Source organism: Pristiophorus japonicus, chromosome 6 (assembly GCF_044704955.1).
Source record: "Pristiophorus japonicus isolate sPriJap1 chromosome 6, sPriJap1.hap1, whole genome shotgun sequence".
Classification (NCBI taxonomy): Eukaryota; Metazoa; Chordata; class Chondrichthyes; family Pristiophoridae; genus Pristiophorus; species Pristiophorus japonicus.
Window position 1 is genome coordinate 191,114,409 of NC_091982.1, and position 25,179 is coordinate 191,139,587.

Here is a 25,179-nt window from a genome sequence, read left to right on the forward strand (position 1 = left end):
GGAGGGGGGGGGGGAGGATGCAGGGGCGCTACCGATGTTTCACCATTCACTGCAACTCACTAAGCCACTTCCAAATGTGCACACAAATCTGCCCACGACCGGAAAGTGTTGAAAATAAAGATTTTTATGTTTGACACATTAACAGAAACTTTACATAAACATTGGATAAAACACCCAAGTAGCTCCCTTGTGTGTTATTAGTTGGTATGATTGCACTAGGATGAGGGCGAGTGTGAGTGGTGGCTAGTGAAATGGGGAATGTGATAATGTAGATAGAGAGGGATGGGTGGATGTGCAAGGAATGTTGGTGTAAGGATGTGCAGGAGTAGGGTTGGGAAGGAAGAGTGATGTTATTTCCCCCTCTCTCCAACTCTCTGTAGCAGTGTAGATGTTGTAATTCTGCTCTCCTCCTCTCCCTCTGGATGGTTTGATGTAGAGTAGTAAGCCCTTTCCTCCTCTAGGAAGAGTGATGGGGATGTGATGAGAGGCACAGCAGGATGCAGTTAAGTGTTGCTTAGTACTGATGTTTCCTGATCTAATGAGATAATTGAAACATTTGCAGCATTGCACCCAGGTCCTCCTGACCACTTGTGACCTCCTCTGCAATGTGCAACCAGGCTGTCTTGATCTTCTGGGGAGGTCTCTTCCACCTACTGGAAGGGAAGAGGACCTCCATGTGCTCTGACTCCCTCCATATCAAAGAACCTGGGTGCAGCCCTCTGCCTCTGTAATCAGTCAGTGTTTCCAGTACTACAATGCTGTAGTGCACTGACAGTACTGTTACATTAAACTTCAAATGCAATGTGGCCATGGTCCCTTTAAATATCCCAGCTGAAAACATGTCATGAATGACATCACGAGATCGACTCCATCTCTTTGGGCCAGGTAATGCGCTGGACGAGCTTAATAGGCTCCCTTAAGGCAAGTTCATTTTCAGCAGCATGGTGGAGCCAGCAGCTTGGACGCAACCCACCACGGACACCACCCGCACCAGACCCGCTCAGGTCGGCAAAATTCCAGCCTGTTTCTCAAGCCCAGTTATGTGAACTCAAGCAAATCCAATGGAAACACTTCTTGCACGTGGTTGTCCTAGACATACATGGTTTCCAGAAACTCCCACATCATGCAAGTTCCATTGTCTTGCCACACTAAATTGATTCAAAAATTAAATAATCTCATGTCAACTACACCTGTGTTGAACTTCAGTTCATGTCAACTATACTTCATCAAACTCGCTCTACTCATTCAGCTGCCATCTCAGGTCGACTGCTTCTAGCTTGTACAATCTAGTGGCCCAGAAATTCTGATCAAGGTCTTCCCGTGGGCAAACTACTGAAAAAAGGAAAAAAAATGCGCACTTACCTGAAGGTGCTGCGCTCGCTTGAACTTCCGATCCTGAGGCCTTCGCTCACTGCGCATTGGAGCACGTGCACGTTAGGATGTCCGTATGCTGAAGCTGGAGTCACATGGCTCTGGGCAGCCAATCAAGGTACAGTATTTTCTCATTCATAATAATGGGAACTCCAACTTATGGAGTTCCCATTATTATGAATGAGAAACCCCCCAAAACACTAATAAAAAACAGAAAAATATACTACATATTTAAGATTCATTTAAATTAAAGTTCTTTAAAAAAAAGTCGGGAATATATATTTTTTATAAGCTTTTTTAATTATACCTTAAAATAAACTTACCATAGTGGGGAGGGTTTTTAAACAATAAAATGTTTTTTTGTGTTTATTTAATTTAATTTTAATGTTTATGTATGTTTTTAAACACTTGTGCCTGTAAAAGTAGGCTATACGCCTGCTTTTTAAGGCGCAAGATTTTTGAGGACATTTGCTGGGCAAGATATGCGTAAATATCGCAAATCTTGCCCTGCAAGTGTCCTTGCTCCCGATATGCGCGAGATCTGTCAAGCCAGAAACTTGACAGATCGGAAAAGCGGTTTTCAGCGCATGTGCATTGCACGCTGAAAACCGGCTTTTCCGATGCCTTCCCGGATCCGTAGAAACTTCGTATGGACCCGGGACATCACAATTTCAGGGTCAGTACGTTCAGCCAATTCAAACAGATACCATTTTCGAAATAGCCAATCAAAATCATACCCAGCCACCAGTAATTTCACACCCAATTAATAACTAGAATGTCAGTCAAACTAATAAAATGAATAGTTCCAAATAAACCTCCAATTAAACAACTACCAATAATTTAACAGCAGCTAACTAGACAATGCCCAGATTTTGCTGCAGAAATAACGGGAAGTTTATTAGGGCTCAACGTTATTAAAGAGTAAATCTGACAGTAACTTCCGCCAACCGCACATGCGCAGTTAAACGTGGAAATCAGGACGTTGCTGTTCCACTCACCCTGTTCCTCCAGAAGCTTCACTATAACAGTAACCACGAGACTGTGAAGTTGTAGTACTTGTGTGATAGATACACAGTAAAGTTAGAGCTTGTCCATTCAAGTGTAAGTGAATTTTTAACGGCATGCTAAGTCTTAATTACTGCCAATCTCTGACACTAAAAATTATTTTTTTTAACAAGTGTGGAGTCTCATTCCTTCAGATTTTAATGTTGTAGATTTAAGAAAATTAAAATTATTTTTAACTTTTCCTGTCTCTTTTATCTCTCTTAATCCTATCTTTCTTTCCCTATTTCACTTTTTGTACATGATTTGATACTGAATTAACTATTCTAACTTTAATTTCCTAATTTAGACTCTGCATGTTTCATTAAGGATTCTTCAATGTGATTGGTTAAGGAGACACACTATTTCTTGCCCTGTTCACACACGTCGCAGATCTCCTGTAGAGGGCGCCGCACCGTTTAAGATTTGTACTAACTGCAACTTCCGGTGCAAATGTCCACAGAAAGTCTGTAGGCAAGTGTAAGTGTAATGAACGGCTAGTGCTGCTTGTTCACCGCTGACCACAAAATCCGGGCCAATATAGTTTAGTACCCAATCACTCACTCCAATTCAGGCCACCCTCCCCTACTGACTGTCCTGCCTTTTCACTCCACTGTCCTCTCAATTTTTGTGTGGAGTTATGCGGTCAGTAGAGTCTTCATAGGACAGGCTGAGTTATGATGGAAATGGAAAACACCAACAGTTCATCGTCAGGGGACCCCAGTGCAACATAGTAATATGTCAAACACATATTTAGGACAGGGTATCTTTGTGTCCCGTTTGATTAAGGAACAAACGAACATAAGGAATCAGATAATTGGTGCATTTGCTGAGAATACAATGAATTTCTTGTTGCGGTGAGAAAGAGTTTCTCAAGCTGGACAGCTGCTGTAGATAGAGGGAGCATGTTGCACAGGCCTTACAAATCTTTCATCCACCATCAATAGACAGAACAATCTATGCAAGTTTGTCCAAAAACAACCCAACACCAGCCAAGTAACAGCCACATTCTATGTTATATAGAGTGTACAAAACCACAACAAGCAGGAGATAGTTTCAGAGAGAACACATCTATCAAAAGTCTATACATGTTCCTTTGAACGCTGTAACTGTAAAGACCCGTCAACATTATTTGCCCAAGGAAGACATTATTTGCCCATAGGTGCTCGCAAGCTACCGCATAGTACGTGACTATCATTCTGGCAGGTGAGAGGAGGGGGAGAGAGGAAAGTATTTTGGAATAATGTCTGGACCATAATCATGACATCAATTTAAAAGATACTGCACAAAAATTTATAATTTCTGTTGTACGCAGCTTTGGATTGGCAACTCAGTTGCTAATATCAGTTGTGTTGCTGTGAGGAAGTACAAGGCAAAGACTAGGTATGTCTCAAAGGAAGGGAAAATTACATCTGGCCAGATTATTAAGGCTTGTGAGGATAACAAGTGTAGAAAAATAGATTCAGGCAAAATTTGCTGACAAATACAATTACAGTCCAGTTAATGATTTCCTGGCGAGAACATTTCTGGAAAAAAAATGTATAATGTTTTATTATGTTCGGTGTTCCCAATTGAAAATTGAACTACTTATGCATGCAAAATTGCTGGGAAAAAAAAGGGAATACAAAAGGGTAGCTTACTTAAGGGATGCAGTGGCTGGCAGCAATCGACTTACTGCTGGATGAGTGACCTCTCCCACCCTCCACTGACATACTGTACATATTTTGTATTGCATCTGATGGTACAGCAACATTTATGCCATTAAACGTTTTTTAGTTAAAAAAAGGATTGAGATTCTCTCCTTAAAATAGTTATCTAAAGCCACCCTCCACTGACATACTGTACATATTTTGTATTGCATCTCTGATGGTACAGCAACATTTATGCCATTAAACGTTTTTTAGTTAAAAAAAGGATTGAGATTCTCTCCTTAAAATAGTTATCTAAAGCTAACCCATTTAATACTGTACCTTAGCAAACAAATTGTAAACACAAAATATGTTATAAAATGATACTGCACCAATATGCACAGTACAAATTAACTACATTTGACTTAAGAATACAGAAGCAACAGCTTTTATTTCAACGAGGCTGCAATGTTGCTCAGCCCCATCATTTACTTCATTATGGATTATAACTATATATAACATACAAGGAGTATTTTACACTTTGTTACAACTGAGGAATGTGTCACGGATTACCACAGTCAATAAAAAGGAACTAGATAATTAACATGGACAAAATTCTAAAGTAACTTGAAGTTCAACTATGTATGGTACAAACTAAGGAAGCAAAGCAGTGTATACAGATTCAAAGCAAAACAAATAGCATTTAAAATAATTTACAACATTGGTATCAAGAAAATACAGTATTAAGTGTCGCTGCCTATATTTCTTTTACAAGAGTCTTGTTCTTTTTGCACTGAGAGTCTTGCTCACTTCAATCTTCGAAATCAATTCTGAAGAATCTAATTTGCCAGATGCCATCCAGATAGAGCTGGTCCATTGGTCACATGACGCTGAAAAGTGTCTCGTCCAACTGCCATCAGCAAGACATTTCGTACTAAATTGTAGACAATTCATTTCAGACGTAGAAAAGTCTGACTTTGGAAGTACTTACGAGGAGGTCATCATCATAGAATTTGGTTTCTATGACTACATTACCACTGTTGGTTAAAGAAAGAGAAAAAACAGTAAGCTTAAACAACTTGGTAAACTTCATGGAACACAATTACAATATTTACAATAAAAACAGAAAATACTGGAAATACTCAGCAAGTCAGGCAGCATCTGTGGAGAGAAAAATCAGAGTTAAGGTTTCAGGTCGATGACCTTTTGTCACAACTGGAAACATTTTAAGCAGGGGCAGGGAAAGGGGGAGGGGAGGAAAGAACAAAAGGGAAGGTATGTGATAGGGTGGAAGGCCAGAGAGATTAAATGATTGAAGGTATAATTGTACAATGCAAAAGGAGATGGTAACGGGACAAGTAAAGAAACAAAAGATGGGTCTAGAAGAGGTGTAAATGGGATAAGCAGAATCATCAACAGCTGCCATCTGAAAAAATGGGGGCAGAGGTTATGGTCTGAAATTGTTGAACTCGATGTGGAGTCTAGAAGGCTGTAAAGATGAGGTGCTGTTCCTCGAGCTCATGTTGAGCTTCATTGCAACTGAAGCCAGAGTGAGAGTGGAGTGGAGAATTAAAGTGAACGGCAACTGGAAGCTCGGGGTCACGCTTGCGGACTGAGTGGAGATGTTCCGCAAAGTGCTCACCCAATCTACGTTTGGTCTCACCAATGTAGAGGAGACTGCATCATGAGCAGTAGTGGGGAATCCTCGGTTGAGGAAAAAGGAAGAAATATCGGAAGCACCAGATTGGAAGGTGGCGTCATCAGAATAGATGCAACGGAGACGGAGAAACTGGGGGAGTGGAACAGATTCCTTCGACGAAGCGGGGTGGGAGGTAGCTGTGGGAGTCAGTGGGCTTATAGTGGATGTTGGTTGATAGCCTATCCCCAGAAATGGAGAGAGAGAAGTTGAGGAAGGGAAGAGTCAGAAGTGGACCATGTGAAGGTGAAATTGGAAGCAAAGTGAATGATATTTTCCTGTTCAGAGCGAGAGCAGGAAAGGGCACTGACAGAGTCATCAATGTACAAAAGAAAGAGGCGATGGAGGGGACCCGAGTAGGACTGAAACAAAGAATGGTCCAAATATCCCATGAAAACGCAGGCATATCTAGGACCCATGCAGGTTTCGATAGCAACACCTTTTCCCATGAGGTTCCAATAGCAACACCTTTTATTTGGAGGAAGTGAGTGGAGTTGAAGGAAAAGTTGTTGAATGCGAGAACAAGTTCAGCCAGATGGAGGAGGGTGGTGGTGGATGGGACTGGTTGGGCCTCTGTTACAAGGAAGAAGCGAAGAGCCCTCAGGCCATCCTGGTGGAGGATGGAGGTGTAGAGGGATTGGACGTCCATGGTGAAAAGGAGACAGTTGCTGTCTGGAAACTTTTAAAAAGTGGCGGAAGGTGTCGGTAGGAAGAGACTGGACAAGGGGAGAAAAAATATGAGTTGAGATGGGAAGAAATCAGCTCCATCGGGCAAGAACAGGCTGAAACGATGGGTGTACCAGGGCAGTCCTGTTTGTGGATCTTGAGAAAGAGGTAGAAGTTGGCTGTGCAGGGTTGGAGGACTATGAGGTTCGCGGCCATGGAGGGAAGATCTCCAGAGGAGATGAGGTCAGTTACAGTTTTGGAAATTATTACTTAATATTCGGTAGTGGGGTCATGGTCGAGGGGGGGGGGGGATAGGAGTAGGTGTCAGAGAGTTGGCTTTCAGCCTCCATAAGGTAGAGGTCCATTCACCAAACAACAGCGCCACCCTTGTCAGCAAGTTTAATGACAATGTTGGGGTTGGATCTGAGAGAACGGAGTGGTGCAAGTTCAGAGGGAGGTAGGGTGGAGTGAGGGGTGCAAAGAAATTGAGACAGCCAATGTCACACCGGCAGTTTGCAATGAAAAGATCTAGAGAGCACGAGGCCAGAGGGAGGTGTCCAGACAGAACGAGAATTCTGAAAACGGGAGAAGCTGGGGTGGGGGAGGAGACTCCTGGCCAAAGAAGTGGACACGGAGATGATGGCGACAGAAAAAGAGCTCAGCGTTGTTCCGAGCTCGAAATTCATTGAGGTGGGGGAGTAAAGGGATGAAGATTAGGTCTTTGCTGAGGACTGATCATTCGGGGTCAGAGAGGGGAAGGTCAGAGGGGATAGTGAAAACATAGCAAGTGTGAGATTGGAAGAAGGGATGGGGGGGGGGGGGGGGGAGTGGTGGGTAGAGGAAAGTGCAGGGGTTGAAGGTTCAGAGGGACGTTGGTATCTAAGAGTTGTTGAAGCTTGTAACCTTCCGAGAGGAAGAGAAAAAGATTTTGGTAAAGTGCCGGATGAGGGGAAAGATGAAACGGAACTGCGGACCAGGACAGCTTTGAGATAAGAGTGAGTCGGTGCTTTTGAAGAGAGAGGTCGAGAGCGTGCATGGCGTTGAGCCTGGATCTTAGGATGCAGCGACAGCAGTGGTTCAAGGAACACTGTAATCCTGGTGAATCCAAAAAATGAAGGGTGAAATTTCAGTTGGAATCCACGTGGAATAAGTCGGAGCCAGAGATAGTTGCTGAGGAAAGATATGTGGCGGTGAAAGCGAGTTTTGATAGATGCCTGATCAAACACAAGAAGGGAAACAGAAAGCAATGAAGATGAACAAGGTAAAAAAGACAAACAGAAATCCCATCAGAGAGAAGAGCAGAACTTCTTCAAACTGGTCATTCCTGGAAGAGCAGTGGCAGTGAATTAAACACGAATACAAAAGCAAAATACTGTGGATGCTGGAAATCTGAAACAAAAGCAGATAATGCTGGAAATACTCAGGTCAGGCAATATCTGTGGAGAGAAACAGAGTTAATGTTTCAGGTCGATGACCTTTCGTCAGAACCGGAAAAAGTTAAGAGATGTGGCAGATTTTAAGCGACTGCAGGGGCAGAGAATGGTGGATTTCTAGCATTTTTAGTATTTTGTTTTTGTACAATATTTACAAGTTATATTTGTCAACAACCTACTAAATAATGGGCTGAAAGCAAACAGCTTAAGCCTGGCGGCTAAAGTACAGGATATTTCTTCATGCACAATGTACACCATAAAAACATAAGAATTAGGAGCAGGGGTAGGCCATTTGGCCATTCAATAAGTTCATGGCTGATCTTCTACCCTCAACTTCACTTCCCTGCACTATCCCCATATCCCTTGATTCCCTTAATATTCAAAAATCTATCATCTCTGTCTTGAATATACTCAAAGACTGAGCATCCACAACTCTGAGGTAGAGAATTTCAAAAATTCACCAACCTCTGAGTAAAGAAACTTCTCCTCATCTCAGTCCTAAATGGCCGACCCCTTATTCTGAGATTGTGACCCCTGGTTCTAGACTCTCCAAAGGAAAATTCCTTTCCCATTCTTAAAAATATATTCTGTTTGTCATTTATTAAAACATTTAGATGTATTCTTTGCCAAACAGCTTGAATTATTTTTTCAGAATATTGGATAGCATAGTGGTATAGCACTAATGGACAGCCGACAAACTGAGAGGATGCTGATTCAATCCTCCATTAAACCAGAACACAATACTGCCTCATGTAGTGGGAAGATACATCATTAATTGCCCATTATGCTCAGTGCTTAATCTCAGTCATGCCAAGTACAGGAAGCAACATATCCATTGAGAAAAAAATAATTGTTCAGGTACACAATTGCTGGTTACCAGTAAATAGGAAGAGGGCACCGCCAGAGGGTCTGGAAGCAGGTTGCCCATCCTCTTGCTAACTGGGCTGTGGGAATTATGACAGCATTAGAAGAAAACCAATTAAATCGTCTTACTAATACATAACTGATTGCTGTCCAAGAAACTAAATAAAGTTTAATTTTCATGAGAATTGAATCTGTAGTGCTGTTTGTTAGTGCTATACCACTATGCTATCTAATAGTCTGGAAAAAAAATGATTTCATAGAGAAAGTTGTCTGTCTTGAAGATGATAGGCATACTTGCTTCCATGCATATAGATTAACTATGATAAACTGCACTGGAGTGATATCTAAACAATAGTGCTTGATAAATGTTTCTGAATTGCTCTGGTGTTGCTATCTCGCAGCTATCTAAAGCCACCAGGTTAAAACTTCTAGTTACAGATCTAGCAGAATGGTCTTTGAGCTTGCCTACAGATTTTTCCCCACCAGTTGGTGACAATGAATACATGCCACTCTTGATATAAAAACAATTGAGAATACATCTACACTGTGGAATTTACTATTATACAAGAGACTAGAAAGCAGGAAAGTAATTTTCTTAAATAAAAACAGAAAATGCTGGAAATAGCAGGCCAGGCAGCATTTGGGGAGAGAGAAACGGAGTTAACGTTTCAGGTTGACTGAAACGTTAACTCTGTTTCTCTCGCCACAGATGCTGTCTGACCTGCTGAGTGTTTCCAGCATTTTCTGCTCTTATTTCAGATTTCCATCATCCAGAGTATTTTGCTTTTGTATTGAAGTCATTTTCTGATATCTCTAAGGAGGGAATTTTGAAAGAGACCATATTGCTGATGAGATAGGGGAACCCATTACAAGCTACTGTAATGACTTGATCCTCCTAACAGAAACCTGCGTCATCAACGTAATAGTAATCCAGGTCAAGAGCTCAAGACCAAAAGGCAATATTTGCTTAAAGTGAGAACATAGAAATTAATGAATGACCAACTCCAATGCTGGGGCAAATTGGTTTGGAAAGATTAAAAATGATTATAGAAACCCCGGTGCTCCACAATTCTAGATACAACCAGCAGGCTAACTGGCTCAATGCAGGATTCAACCTTCAAAGACATAATAAGGTTATTTTTGTGTTGTCACTTCATCTTGAGCTGTAGAATGTGTGTGTGTTTGCTTTGATAACTTGGTCTGTAATAGGACACTTTTATCTTTGAAATGCTCTGACAGCTATTTTTGGGTGAAGTGGGACAGGTTCATCATATTGCTGCTGAACATTTCTGCCAAATTGTGCAGTAGCAACTGATGTTCAATGTAATTTCACTGCTAGCCTAGTTTATCTTTGTCCTCTTCTTCCCTCCCTCACAAAATTGAATAGTATTGCAATATTCATATGGTAGTTCAGAATAGGATTAACTTAACCATAAATAAAAGGGCAAGAATGACAAGGAGCTAGCAACCTGTTAATGTACCACTTAGCTATTTAGGTCCAAGTACCCAGAAGTCCACCTATCCCAGAGAATTTCATCATTCATTCATCAATGTATTTGTAGCACTAGCACGTAGTATGGACAATCACTGGTCATTCACTGAATCCAGATATAACACCCGAACTCTAACCCTATTTTATAACAAAAGGCACCAATTGCTTTTAGACATCATAAAATGATTAAGGTAGGAAGGCTATTCCATCCAGCCTGAAACCTTGATCTTATTTTAGGGTGGGTTGATCAATTCTTCAAGGACTGGGTAAGTTCCAAAGCTATGGTCTTTATGATAGGGAGAGCAATGCTCTTAGGCAGAGTCTCAGCATTTGTACACAGCCTGGTGGCACAGTAAAGTCTTCACATTTTAATGCATCTGCTTTTTGGGAGGGGGTGGAAGAGGAGAAATACAGGACCGACACTTGAGAACCAAAGTGACAATGCCAATAATTATTGGATAATTAAAGTAGAGGTATTAGATATAATACAAAGGTTTGATAGTGTGAAGGCTACAATAGAGCTGGGTGAAGCACGGAAATGCTTTAAATGAGTGGTGACAACACACCTGCAGCTTAAAATAGGTCACTTTGGAGGGTATTCTCAGCTCGTGTAATTATATCCGTACTGGTCCAGGCTTTCAGTCTCACATTACAATGTGAAGTTGTGTCATTAGGAATGGAGTAATTGTCAATTAATGATGACTATTCTATGGCTACTGGGGGATTGCATTGCTCTTGAAAATGTATGCAACCCATAGTATCCAACTTTCTGGTTTTGTTTGTCTGTGGCTACTAGGTCACAAAAGCCTAATTGTGAGGACTCACCAATGCATGATTGAAGGATGTACTAGATCAGTCACCGTCAACCTCACCAAAGCATTTATGTAAAAGAGAGTATAGCAAGAGCCCAGCAAAGTCTTACCCAGACAATGTACCCTGTAGATTTAGCATGCCTTCTTCTTTTACTTAGATGGAACAAGGTTTTACATATTTAGAAGATACGCTACTTGTAAATGAAGACATAAGATTAATACTTCCTTTAGAGCAGAATCTTGATATTATGCCCAATGATCAAGGCTTATAGTGACTGATTAATCAAATTGTGTTTTTGGTACATAGAATTCCAGGACTTTTATCCATATCTTTGGAATAACATTTTGTGATTTGTCCATTTTTCTGTGGAAACTACAAACAGCATCATTGATTGTGATTCAAAGCAGTCTTTCCTCTTTTCAGGTAAAAGGGGCACAGCAAAACTCTCCTCATCCTCAAAAAAAGCACAAGGACTTGGAAGGAATTCACCCTGCATTAGAGAGAGAAAGAGAAAGTCATTTTGGAGGAACTGATTCCACTGCTGAGGCCAGTTTTATCCAAGCCTGACCCAAAGACCTTGGACTAGTCGGTGTTAGGATTTAAACCCTATTTAGACATGAAGGCCAGACCACGTAAGTCTCAGAGCTCTGTCCAAGGATAGAAAGGTGTACTGGAGATCTATTTAGCACATGCCTTTAAAGATCAGAGCTCAAATAAAAACATAAGAATTAGGAGCAGAAGTAGGCCATTCAGCCCCTCGAGCATGCTCTGCCATTCAATGAGATCATGGCTGATCTTCTACCTCAACTCCACTTTCCTGCACTATCCCCATTATCCTTTGATTCCCTTAATATACAAAAATCTATCGATCTCTGCCTTGAATATACTCAAAGACTGAGCCTCTACAATCCTCTGGGGTAGAGAATTCCAAAGATTCACCACCCTCTGTGAACAAATTTCTCCTCATCTTAGACCTAAATGGCCGACCCTTTATTCTGAGACTTCCTCAGCCAGAAGAAACATCTCCCTGCATCTACTCTATCAAGCCTTGTAAGAATTTAGTATGTTTCAATGAGATCACCTCTCATTCTTCTAAACTCTAGAGAATATAGGCCTAGTCTACTCAATCTCTCCTCGTAGGACAATCACCCCATTCCAAGAATCAGTCTGGTTAACCTTCATTGCACTCCCTCAATGGCAAGTATATCCTTCCTTGGGTAAGGAGACCAAAACTGTACACAATACTCCAGGTACAGTCTCCCCAAGCCCTATATAATTGCAGTGAGACGTCTTTACTCATACTCAAATCCTCTTGTAATAAAGGCCAACATACCATTTACTTTCTTAATTGCTTGCTGTATCTGCATGTTAACTTTCAGTGATTCGTGTACAAGAACAACCAGCTCCCTCTGAACACCAACATTTCCCAATCTCTCTCCATTTAAAAAATACTCTGCTTTTTTATTTTTCCTACCAAAGTGGATAACTTCACGTTTCTCCACATTAAATTCCATTTGCCATGTTCTTGCCCAATCACTTAGCCTGTCTATATCCCCTTGAAGTCTCTCTGCATCCTTCTCACAACTTACATTCCCACCTAGCTTTGTATCATCAGCAAACTTGGATCTATTACATTTGGGTCCCCTCATCAAAATCATTGATACAGATTGTGACTAGCTGGAGCCCAAGTACCGATCCTTGAGGCACCCCACTAGTTACAGCGTGCCAACCAGAAAATGACCTGTTTATTCCTACTCTCTGTTTTCTGTCCATTAACCAATCCTCAATCCATGCTAGTATATTACCCCAATCCCATGAGCTCTAATTTTGTTCAATAACCTCTTGTGTGGAACCTTCTCGAATGCCTTCTGAAAATCCAAATACACCACATCCATTGGTTCCCCCTTATTTGTTCTGCGAGTTACAATTTCAAAAAACTCTCTAACAGATTTGTCAAACATGATTTCCCTTTCATAAATCCATGTTGACTTTGCCCAATCTTATTAATATTTTCTAAGTGCCCTGTTACCACGTTCTTAATAATAGATTCTAGCATTTTCCTGACTACTGATTTCAGGCTAACTGGTCTGTAGTTCGCCGTTTTCTCTCTCCCTCCTTTCTTAAATAGCAGGGATACATTAGCTACCTTCCAATCTGTAGGAACCATTCTAGAATCTATGGTATTTTGGACGATAACAACCAATGCAATCTCTATAGCCACCTCTTTCAAAACCCTAGGATGTAGGCCATCAGATCCAGGAGATCTTTTGGCTTTCAGTCCTATTAATTTCTCCAGTACTATTTTTTTTACTATTACTAATTTCTTTCAGTTCCTCATTCTTGGTACTCTACTATTTCTGGGAGGTTTATCGTGTCTTCTTCCATGAAGACAAACACAAAAGGGGCGAAAATTGGTGGCCTTATTGCCTACTGCCGCAGAGCTTTTTCACCCTCTCCCTTCGGTCTGCATCCGGCGGGAGGGGAGTACTGCCAGGAACCGCCCGCTGATGGCCAAGTTGGGTAAGTGACCTCCTGCCCGCCGAACTGGCATATTGGTGCGGGCAGTAGTCAGCGGGAGTCGGCGGAAGGGCCGCTGCATGGAGGCAGGTCTAACCCTGGCGGTAAGTAAGAAGACCTGAAAAAAAAGTTAGTGATCATTTTTTCAGTGATTTACCTGTATGGGGTCCCCTGAAGGTGTTATAGTGTTTTAAAAAAAATTGTGAATATTATTTTTATTTTTCAGTGTTTCTCTCCCTACCGCCCCCGCCCCCCCCCAGACCCAATCCTCAGTGGCACTTTGGCGAGGAATGCATTTGCCGCCGAGATTGAGAGCTCTTGCCCGTTGCTGCCCAGATTGATGGCGTAAGCCGTTATTTGGCCGCCGGGCGATACTGCTATCTTTTTTTTAGGGGGATTTTCCTGGCAAAGTACCGCCCGGTCTCTCGGCGGCCATCAGCTGTCGTTTGGGCGGCACTTGGGCAGGCCTTGGCTTCCACCAAGTTCGAGCCCAAAGTATTTGTTTAATTTCTCTGCCATTTCCTTATTTCCCATTATAGTGTCTCCTGTCTCAGCCTGTAGATGACCTACATTTACTTTTGCTAATCTTTTCCTTTTTTACATACCTATAGAAGCTTTTACAGTCTGTTTTTATGCCTCGCTAGCTTACTTTCATATTCTATTTTCCCTTTCTTTATCATTTTCTTGGCTCTCCTTTGCTGAATTCTAAAATCCTCCCAATACTGCTCTTTTTGACAACATTATAAGCCTTTTGATCAAATACTATCTTTAGCCATGGTTGGACCACTTTTCCTGTGCGGTTTTTGTGCCTTAAAGGAATGTATGTTTGTTGTAATTGATGTATTAATTCTTTAAATGCTAGCCATTGCTTGTCTACCGTCATACCTTTTAATGTTGTTAACTTAGTCAACACTCCCCTCATACCTACATAGTTTGCTTTGTTTATTTAAGACCCTAGTTTTGGATTTAACTAAATCACTTTCAAACTTAATGTAAAATTCTATCATATTATGGTCACTCTTCCCTAAGGGGGTGGTTCAGCGGGCACGATCGGGTGGGAAAAAATATTTTTTAACAGTGGGTCAGGAACCCACTGCCATGCGCCTTTACCAAATGTTGGGTCTGTCATCGCTGAACAAATCCGGCACGCAGCGGCGGGGAGTGGCAATTCAGGTCATTATGACCTTGTTAACAGCCCATTAAGAAGTACCTTGAGCTCACTGTTACATTTTACGAGGTCACCCACGGGGTCCACGCTGCTCGGGGATCACGTCAGGTAAGGAAGTTGGGAGTTGTGTGATCATGGAATCATCTCATTACTTGACAGCTGCAAATGTGCTATAAAAGCTCCCATCGCACAGCTGTTCACTTTCCAAGCTCAGAGCTGTTGCTTACTGCATTTGGAAGACAGATTGAGCTTTATGCAGGTCGCAAGGGTTTAGAGTAAACTCTCTATCCAGTGTCCCCTCATTGGAACAACCTCTTTCACCATTGATGGATCGCTTCTGCCATCTCAAGTTCACCTGTCACATTACATCAGCATTGGTGCCTTTGAAACTATCTCATCTTAGTCCTCAGAATCCCAGCATGATCAACCCCCACACCAGCAGCACCAGGCACACCAGCAGCACCACCCTTCTCCGCAATCAACTGATGCTGCACAGGACAGAGCGGATCAACTCAACCACATTGCTGCCCAGGAGGCCAGAGATGGTCTCACCATGGCCACATTTACTTCACTTGACACTGTACACCCTGGCTGCCACATGACGTGCCAGGTTGGCACCATCCCACACAAACACCATAAACATAGCTACAATGCCCAAGCCATTCCTTTCACAGTCATCATCATTGCAGGGGGTACCGTTATGTCTCACCATTCACTGCAACTCACTAAGCCACTTCCACACAGATCTGTTCAAGAACGCAAAGTGTTCAAATTAAAGGTTTCAACGTTTGACACCACATTAACAGAAACTTTACATGAACATTGCATAAAACACCCAAGTGCCTGCCCTTGTGTATTGTTAGTTGGTATAACTGGACTAAGATGAGGATGAGGGGTGGCTAGTGAGATGGAGAAGTGATAATGTAGATAGAAAGGGATGAGTGGAGGTGCAAGGTAAGTTGGTGTGAGTAAGGATGTGCAGGAGTAGGGTAGGCAGAGTGATAGGGATGTGATGAGTGGCACGGCAGGATGAGGTTCAGTGTGGCTTTGCAGTAACGTTTCGGGATCTATGGAGATCTTTGAAAGGTTTGCGCCACTACAGCCTGGTCCTACTGATGACATTCCTGCTTCTGTTCTCCTGTGCAATGTGCACCAGGCTGCTTTGGTCTCCTGGAGAGGTCTCTTCCGCCCATTGGACGTCCTGTTTGCTGTGACTCCCTCCATAGCATACGGAGGGATTAATGAGAGCCTGGGTGCAGCCTGCACCTCTGTTCAGAGCTTGTCAATGTTTGCAGCACCTCAAAGCAGCATCTGACAGCACAACTTTCAAACTAAATTTGCGTATGGTCCCTTTAAGGAAATCAGCTGATGACACGCCATCAAATGATGTCATCAGACCTACTTCCTTCAATTGGCCGGCAAACGCACTGGGCGGCTTAACAAGCCTAATCAACGTAAAATCATTCTACACGGTGGGCTGGAGCCAGCAGTGAAGTGAGGTCGGGACCCGCCACCGACTTCGCCTACCACGGACCCGCTGAGGTAGGGGAAATCACAGCTTCTGTGTCTACTCTATCAAAAAACTTTCATAATTTTAAAGACCTCTATTAGGTCACCTCTCAGTCTTCTTTTTTCAAGAGAAAAGAGACCCAGCCTATTAATCCTTTCATGATGGTTACAATCCGGAAGGACAGAAAGGAAAAGGAGGTGGGGTAGCTTGATTGATAAAGGATGGAATCACTGCAATAGTAAGAAACGATACTGGCTCAAATGATAAGGGTGTTGAAACAGTTTGGGTGGAGATAAAGAACAATAAGGGGAAAAAGACACTGGTGAGCATAGTCTATAGGCTCCCTAACAGTAGCAACTCTGTTGGTTGGAGCATAAACCAGGAAATAATGGGGGCTTGTAAAAAGGGAACAGCAATAATCATGGGAGATTTTAACCTCCATATTGATTGGACAAATCAAATTGGTCAGGGAAGCCTTGAGGAGGAATTCATAGAGGGGTTCCTTGAGCAGTATGTAACGGAACCAACCATGGGACAGGCTATCTTAAATCTGGTCCTGTGTAATGAGACAGGATTAATAAACAATCTCCGAGTAAAGGATCCCCTCGGAATGAGTGATCATAGCATGATTGAATTTCAAATTCAGATGGAGGGTGAGAAAGTTGGATCTCTAACCAGCATACTAAGCTTAAATAAAGGAGACTATGAAGAAATGAGGCCAGAGTTGGGTGTCTTGGAGCGGCTGCAGAGCATTCTGGAGAGGGAGGGTGAACAGCCAGTTGTCGTGGTACATGTAGGTACCAACGATATAGGTAAGAAGCGGGAAGAGGTCCGACAAGCTGAATTTAGGGAGCTAGGAGTTAAATTAAAAAGTAGGACCTCAAAGGTAGTAATCTCTAGATTGCTACCAGTGCCACGTGCTAATCAAAGTAGAGGGAGCAGAATAGTTAGAATAAATACGTGGCTTGAGCAGTGGTGCAAGAGGGAGGGATTCAAATTCCTGGGACATTGGAACCAGTTCTGGGGGAAGTGAGACCTGTACAAAAGGGACAGTTTGCACTTGGGCAGGACTGAAACTGATGTCCTGGGGGTAACATTTGCTAATGCAGTTCGGAAGTGTTTAAATTAACATGGCAGGGGGATGGGAACCTATGCAGCGAGACAGGGCGATGTAATATGGAGTCAGAAACAGATGGTAGAAAAGTAAAAAGCAATAGTGGAAGGCTGAGTAAACAAAGGCAAGAAACAAAAAGGGCCACACTACATCATAATTCTAAAAGGACAAAGGGTGTTAAAAAAACAAGCCCGAAGGCTTTGTGTCTCAGTGCAAGGAGTATCCGTAATAAGTTGGATGAATTAACTGTATAAATAGATGTTAACGGATATGATGTGATTGGGATTACAGAGACATGGCTCCAGGATGATCAGGGCTGGGAACTCAACATCCATGGGTATTCAACATTCAGGAAGGATAGAATAAAAGGAAAAGGAGGTGGGGTAGCATTGCTGGTTAAAGAGGAGATTAATGCAATAGTTAGGAAGGACATTAGCTTGGATGATGTGGAATCTATATGGGTAGAGCTGCAGAACACCAAAGGGCAAAAAATGTTAGTGGGAGTTGTGTACAGACCTCCAAACAGTAGTAGTGATGTTGGGGAGGGCATCAAACAGGAAATTAGGGGTGCATGCAATAAAGGTGCAACAGTTATCATGGGTGACTTTAATATGCATATAGATTGGGCTAACCAAACTGAAAGCAATATGTTTGGAGGAAGATTTCCTGGAGTGCATAAGGGATGGTTTTCTAGACCAATATGTCGAGGAACCAACTAGGGGGAAGGCCATCTTATACTGGGTGTTGTGTAATGAGAGAGGATTAATTAGCAATCTTGTTGTGCGAGGCCCCTTGGGGAAGGGTGACCATAATATGGTGGAATTCGACATTAGGATGGAGAATGAAACAGTTAATTCAGAGACCATGGTCCAGAACTTAAAGAAGGGTAATTTTGAAGGTATGAGGTGTGAATTGGCTAAGTCAGATTGGCGAATGATACTTAAGGGGTTGACAGTGGAAGGGCAATGGCAGACATTTAGAGACTGCATGGATGAACTACAACAATTGTACATCCCTGTCTGGTGTAAAAATAAAAAAAGGAAGGTGGCTCAACCGTGGCTATCAAGGGAAATCAGGGATAGTATTAAAGCCAAGGAAGTGGTATACAAACTGGCCAGACACAGCAGAGAACCTGGGGACTGGGAGAAATTTAGAACTCAGCAGAGGAGGACAAAGGGTTTGATTAAGGCACGGAAAATAGAGTACGAGAGGAAGCTTGCAGGGAACATTAAGACGGACTGCAAAAGCTTCTTTCGATATGTAAAGAGAAAAAGGTTAGTAAAGACAAACGTAGGTCCCCTGCAATCAGAATCAGAGGAAGTCATAACGGGGAACAAAGAAATGGCAGACCAATTGAACAAGTACTTTGGTTCGGTATTCACTAAGGGGGACACAAACAACCTTCCGGATATAAAAGGGGTCAGAGGGTCTAGTAAGAAGGAGGAACTGAGGGAAATCCTTATTAGTCGGGAAATTGTGTTGGGGAAATTGATGAGATTGAAGGCCGATAAATACCCAGCACCTGATGGACTGCATCCCAGAGTACTTAAGGAGGTGGCCTTGGAAATAGCGGCTGCATTGACAGTCATTTTCCAACATTCCATAGACTCTGGATCAGTTCCTATGGAGTGGAGGGTAGCCAATGTAACCCCACTTTTTAAAAAAGGAGGGAGAGAGAAAAAAGGGAATTATAGACCGGTCAGCCTGACATCGGTAGTGGGTAACATGATGGAATCAATTATTAAGGATGTCATAGCAGCGCATTTGGAAAGAGGTGACAAGATAGGTCCAAGTCAGCATGGATTTGTGAAAGGGAAATCATGCTTGACAAATCTTCTGGAATTTTTTGATGATGTTTCCAGTAGAGTGGATAAGGGAGAACCAGTTGATGTGGTGTATTTGGACTTTCAGAAGGCTTTCGACAAGGTCCCACACAAGAGATTAATGTGCAAAGTTAAAGCACATGGGATTGGGAGTAGTGTGCTGACGAGGATTGAGAACTGGTTGGCAGACAGGAAGCAAAGAGTAGGAGTAAATGGGTACTTTTCAGAATGGCACGCAGTGACTAGTCTGTGCTGGGGCCCCAGCTGTTTACATTGTACATTAATGATTTAGACGAGGGGATTAAATGTAATATCTCCAAATTTGTGGATGACACTAAGTTGGGTGGCAGTGTGAGCTGCGAGGAGGATGCTATGAGGCTGCAGAGTGACTTGGATAGGTTAGGTGAGTGGGCAAATGCATGGCAGATGAAGTATAATGTGGATAAATGTGAGGTTATCCACTTTGGTGGTAAAAACAGAAAGACAGACTATTATCTGAATGGTGACAGATTAGGAAAACGGGAGGTGCGACAAGACCTGGGTGTCATGGTACATCAGTCATTGAAGGTTGGCATGCAGGTACAGCAGGCGGTTAAGAAAGCAAATGGCATGTTGGCCTTCATAGCGAGGGGATTTGAGTACAGGGGCAGGGAGGTGTTACGACAGTTGTACAGGGCCTTGGTGAGGCCACACCTGGAGTATTGTGTACAGTTTTGGTCTCCTAACTTGAGGAAGGATATTCTTGCTATTGAGGGAGTGCAGCGAAGGTTCACCAGACTGATTCCCAGGATGGCAGGACTGACATATCAAGAAAGACTGGATCAACTGGGCTTGTATTCACTGGAGTTCAGAAGAATGAGAGGTGATCTCAGAGAAACGTTTAAAATTCTGACGGGTTTAGACAGGTTAGATGCAGGAAGAATGTTCCCAATGTTGGGGAAGTCCAGAACCAGGGGTCATAGTCTAAGGATAAGGAGTAAGCCATTTAGGACCAAGATGAGGAGAAACTTCTTCACCCAGAGAGTGGTGAACCCGTGGAATTCTCTACCACAGAAAATTGTTGAGGCCAATTCACTAAATATATTCAAAAAGGAGTTAGATGTAGTCCTTACTACTCGGGGGATCAAGGGGTATGGCAAGAAAGCAGGAATGGGATACTGAAGTTGCATGTTCAGCCATGAACTCATTGAATGGCAGTGCAGGCTCGAAGTGCCGAATGGCCTACTCCTGCACCTATTTTCTATGTTTCTATATTTTTTTTATGTAAAGTGGACTAGGAAAATAGATTAAAGTGTAGGACGGTTGATGAACAGTGGTGTACATTTAAGGAGATATTTCACAACTCTCAACAAAAATATATTCCAGTGAGGAGGAAAGGGTGTAAGAGAAAAGATTGCCATCCATGGCTAACTAAAGAAATAAAGGATGGTATCCAATTAAAAACAAGGGTATAAAAGTGGCCAAAACTAGTGGGAGGGCAGAAGACTGGGAAGCTTTTAAAAGCCAGCAAAGAATGACTAAAAAAATGATTGAAAGGAAAGATAGACTATGAAAGTAAACTAGCACAAAATATATAAACAGATAGCAAGAGTTTCTAAAGGAATATAAAAAGGAAAAGGGTGGCAAAAGTAAATGTTGGTCCCTTAGTGGATATGACCGGGGAATTAGTAATGGGGAACATGGAGATGGCTGAAACTCTGAACAAATATTTTGTATCAGTCTTTATGATAGAGGACACCAACAATATTCCGACAGTGGATAGTCTAGGGGCTATGAAGGGTGGGGGGGGGGGGGAAAGAACTGAACACAATCACAATCACTAAGGAGGTGGTACTCAGTAAGATAATGGGACTAAAGGCAGATAAATCCCCTGGACCTGATGGCTTGCATCCTAGGGTCTTAAGAGAAATAGCGGCAGGGATTGTGGATGCATTGGTTGTAATTTACCAAAATTCCCTGGATTCTGGGGAGGCCCCAGCAGATTGGAAAACTGCAAATGTAATGCCCTTATTTAAAAAAGGAGGCAGACAAAAAGCAGGAAACTATAGACCAGTTAGCCTAACATCTGTGATTGGGAAAATGTTGAAGTCCATTATTAAAGAAGCAGTAGCAGGACATTTGGAAAAGCAAAATTCAGTCAGGCAGAGTCAGCATGGATTTATGAAGGGGAAGTCATGTTTGACAAATTTGCTGGAGTTCGTTGAGGATGTAACAAACAGGGTGGATAAAGGGGAACCAATGGATGTGGTGCATTTGGACTTCCAGAAGGCATTTGACAAGGTGTCACATAAAAGGTTACTGCCCAAGATAAAAGTTCACAGGGTTGGGGGTAATATATTAGCATGGATAGAGGATTGACTATCTAACAGAGAACAGAGAGTCAGGATAAATGGTTCATTCTGTGGTTGGCAACCAGTAACTGGTGGGGTGCGGCAGGGATCAGTGCTGGGCCCCCAACTATTTACAATCTATATTAACAACTTGGAAGAAGGGACTGAGTGTAATGTAGCCAAGTTTGCTGACGATACAAAGATGGGAGGAAAAGCAATGTGTGAGGAGGACAAAAAAAATCTGCAAAAGGACATAGACAGGCTAAGTGAGTGGGCAAAAATTTGGCCGATGGAGTATAATGTTGGAAAGTATGAGGTCATGCTCTTTGATTTTTTTCTGCCAAAGTGCAAGTTATTATTTAAATGGAGAAAGATTGCAAAGTGCCACAGTACAGCGGGACCTGGGGGTACTTGTGCATGAAACACAAAAGGATATTATGCAGGTACAGCAAGTGATCAGGAAGGCCAATGGTATCTTGGCCTTTATTGCAAAGGGGATGGAGTATAAAAGCAGGGAAGTCTTGCTACAGCTATACAAGGTATTGGTGAGGTCACACCTGGAATACTGCGGGCAGTTTTGGTTTCCACATTTACAAAAGGATGTACTTGCTTTGGAGGCAGTTCAGAGAAGGTTCACAAGGTTGATTCCGGGGATGAGTGGGTTGTCTTATGAGGAAAGGTTGAGTAGGTTGGCCCTCTACTCATTGGAATTCAGAAGAATGAGAGGTGATCTTATCGAAACGTATAAGTTTATGAGGGGACTTGACAAGGTGGATGCAGAGAGGATGTTTCCACTGATGGGGGAGACTAGAACTAGAGGGCATGATCTTAGAATAGGGGGCCGCCCATTTAAAACAGAGATGAGTAGTAATTTCTTCTCTCAGAGGGTTGTTAATCTGTGGAATTCGCTGCCTCAGTGAGCTGTGGAAGCTGGGATATTGAATAAATTTAAGACAGAAATAGACGGTTTCTTAAATGATGAGGGGTTATGGGGAGCGGGCGGGGAAGTGGAGCTGAGTCCATGATCAGATCAGCCATGATCTTATTAAATGGCGGAGCAGGCTCGAGGGGCCGTATGGCCTGCTCCTGCCCCTATTTCTTATGTTCTTATGTAACCTCTCATTTCTGGTATCAGCCTTGTAAATTTTCTCTGCACCCTCTCCAGTGTCTCTATATCCCTTTTGTAATATGGCGATCACAACTGTACACAGTATTCCAAGTGTGCTCTAACCGAGGTTTGATAGAAGTTTAGCATAACTTCTCTACTTTTCAATTCTATCCCTCTCGAAATAAACCCCAGTGCTTGGTTTACTTTTTTTTTATGGTCTTATTAACCTGCTTCTCTACTTTTAGTGATTTGTGTATTTGTACTCGCCAATCCCTTTGCTCCCGTACCCCATTTCCAAGTAATATGCAACCTTATTTTTCTCACCAAAATGTAATGCCTCTCATTTATGTGTTGAAATTTATTTGCCAATTATCTGCCCATTCTGCAAGTTTATTACACGACATTGCCATTTAAAATCAGGCAACCTTCCTACGCCTGAATTCACACCAAGTAAAAATGGCGCATCGGGATCGCAGTGTGAACCCCCATCATAACCTCCCACCGGCTGTCCACCCAGGGTTAAAGTCGACCTAGCCTTTCATTCTGACCTTTCTTTGCGCCTGAAATAGTACTGCTTTTTGTGAGATTATTCTATATTCACCATCTCAGCCTGGCTGGTTTTGATGAAGCATTGCTTGCCAAAACAGTTAACAGGATTTATGAAAAACCAAAGTTGTGTGCAGTGGCATAGCTCCTCGTTCACCTGTCAAGAGTTCCTAATCTCAACTGTATCACTGGAGAGGAAAAATAAATAGTAACAGCCATTAATAGCCCAATTTTGCACATCTCCTAGTGCCGTTTTGAGCATTGGCGTGGGACCAGATCACTCATCCAGTTGTTTGGTGTTGAAGGGAAAGCAAGAGAAAAAGTGAGACTTGTCCTAAAAAAAAAGAAGAAAAAAATGCACACTTGAGGCAAAAGTATAACTGAGGATACTTTATAAAAGACGATGAAGGACGATGCCAGGCAACAGCTTTCTGAAATAGCATTTTAAAGCTATGCAACCAATGCTGATTACATTAAAAAAATTCCTTAATACAGTAGGAAAGATTGTGTTTTGTTTATAAAAGAACGTTCTTTCCCATTCATCTGTTCAGATACAAGTTTACCTTTTGTATATGGGAGGGCAATTTGCCATGGTTTGATTTTTAGATTTACATTATCCAGGTGTGGAAGGTGAAGACCTCTACATTAAGAGGTGACACAGATTCCCTAATGTCACCCTACAGATTAATACAACAATCACGGAATGAGATGACCATTCTGGCCTTACAGCAGCAAATTGTCATTTCCAAGCATGTTGCTTCTGTGACCATCCCTTAACACTTTCTTCCAAGTAACGCAAAGAATGGCTTCCAATATCAAATATATACCTACCTTCAAATCAGAAACTTACACGGGACAAAGCTGAATCAAGTAAAAAAGACATTATTGATAATTTCACAAGTTATTCATTAATACTTGAGAAATTGCCTTGCACACATAACTGTATGAAATTGCAGTTACTTTAATTGATCACAGTAGTAGGTTTAGAATAGTTATGGAAAAAGACAAGATAAAATCAAATGTGAAAATACTCAACTGGAGGGCTAATGTTAGTGAGGTGAAAAAGGATCTGGTCCAGGTAAATTGGAATCAACTATTAAAAGGGAATTGGATAAATACTTGAAGTCAAAAAAATTGCAGGAGTGGGACTAACTGGATAGCTCTTTCAAAGAGCTGGCATCGGCACAAACGGCCAGCTGAAGAACTCTGCAAGACTGACTCGGGGTTACCACAGAAGCACGAGAAAGTATAAATCATGTGACAGATTCATATTACTTGCTCTTAGAAGGGGCAGCTACACAATGAAATCTCCCTTTGTTAATTTAGTGGTAAACAAAAGGATAGAGGGCTATCAAGGATTTGATAAAGAAACCAGAAACTTAAGAAAAAATAATGAAAGAAAAATAAAATGAGATGAAAGTAGGCCAACAGCAGATAACTGTGTATGTTCCATCATAGGTGGTCTATTTCATTTTTCATGAACAACTTAACTGTTTTATATCACAAAATGTAAGAGCACACTAATAAGATGTCACATCACTGGTTACTTACGTTAACACATTAGCTGGCATCATCTGTGATTCTGGTGCTGCTTCTATTAATGATTGCCAAGTGTTTGTGGAGTTAGGGATGACAAAGCCAAATTCAAAAAACCATTCTAGAAAAAAAATATAGAAATAAGGTTTAATAAAGATTAAATATAACAAGTATCATCTCTCATTACAATATGTAAAATTATTTAATTTTACTAGATCTCTTCTGACATTTCTCATGGGTAGTAGAGGATCTGAAGCACAGTTCCTGATGTTTGTGGCCTCACTATGAAATTCTGGATGATCACTTACTAAATGGAAGATCTCGTACTGTTTCAAAGAATTAAGTATTGAATTTGTATAGTGCAAGTTGGTAATTGTAGTCTTTCAACCATTCGGTAACTATAGTAATGAGTCAACAGACGAATGTAGAGCCATATTAACAGTAAAGCTGGTTTTCTTCGCTAATCTAATTTTCCTTCCTACTTTTCTCTTTCAGCAAGCTATTCTGCCTGTTTGGCTTGCTC

At 41.9% G+C, this 25,179-nt stretch overlaps 1 protein-coding gene across 1 annotated transcript in view; it reads right to left on the reverse strand.

Annotated features, from left to right (window-relative positions):
• Positions 1-3,409: 3,409 nt before the first annotated feature.
• The window catches only part of pde6d (phosphodiesterase 6D, cGMP-specific, rod, delta), a 102,036-nt gene continuing 80,266 nt past the window's right edge, over positions 3,410-25,179 (reverse strand). Inside the window, exons 4-5 of the mRNA XM_070882305.1 lie at positions 24,672-24,777; positions 3,410-5,077 (exon numbers count right to left, since the gene is read on the reverse strand). Coding sequence (XP_070738406.1) covers positions 4,996-5,077; positions 24,672-24,777 — 188 coding nt within the window. The 3' untranslated portion in view covers positions 3,410-4,995. The remainder of the gene's footprint in view (positions 5,078-24,671; positions 24,778-25,179) is intronic.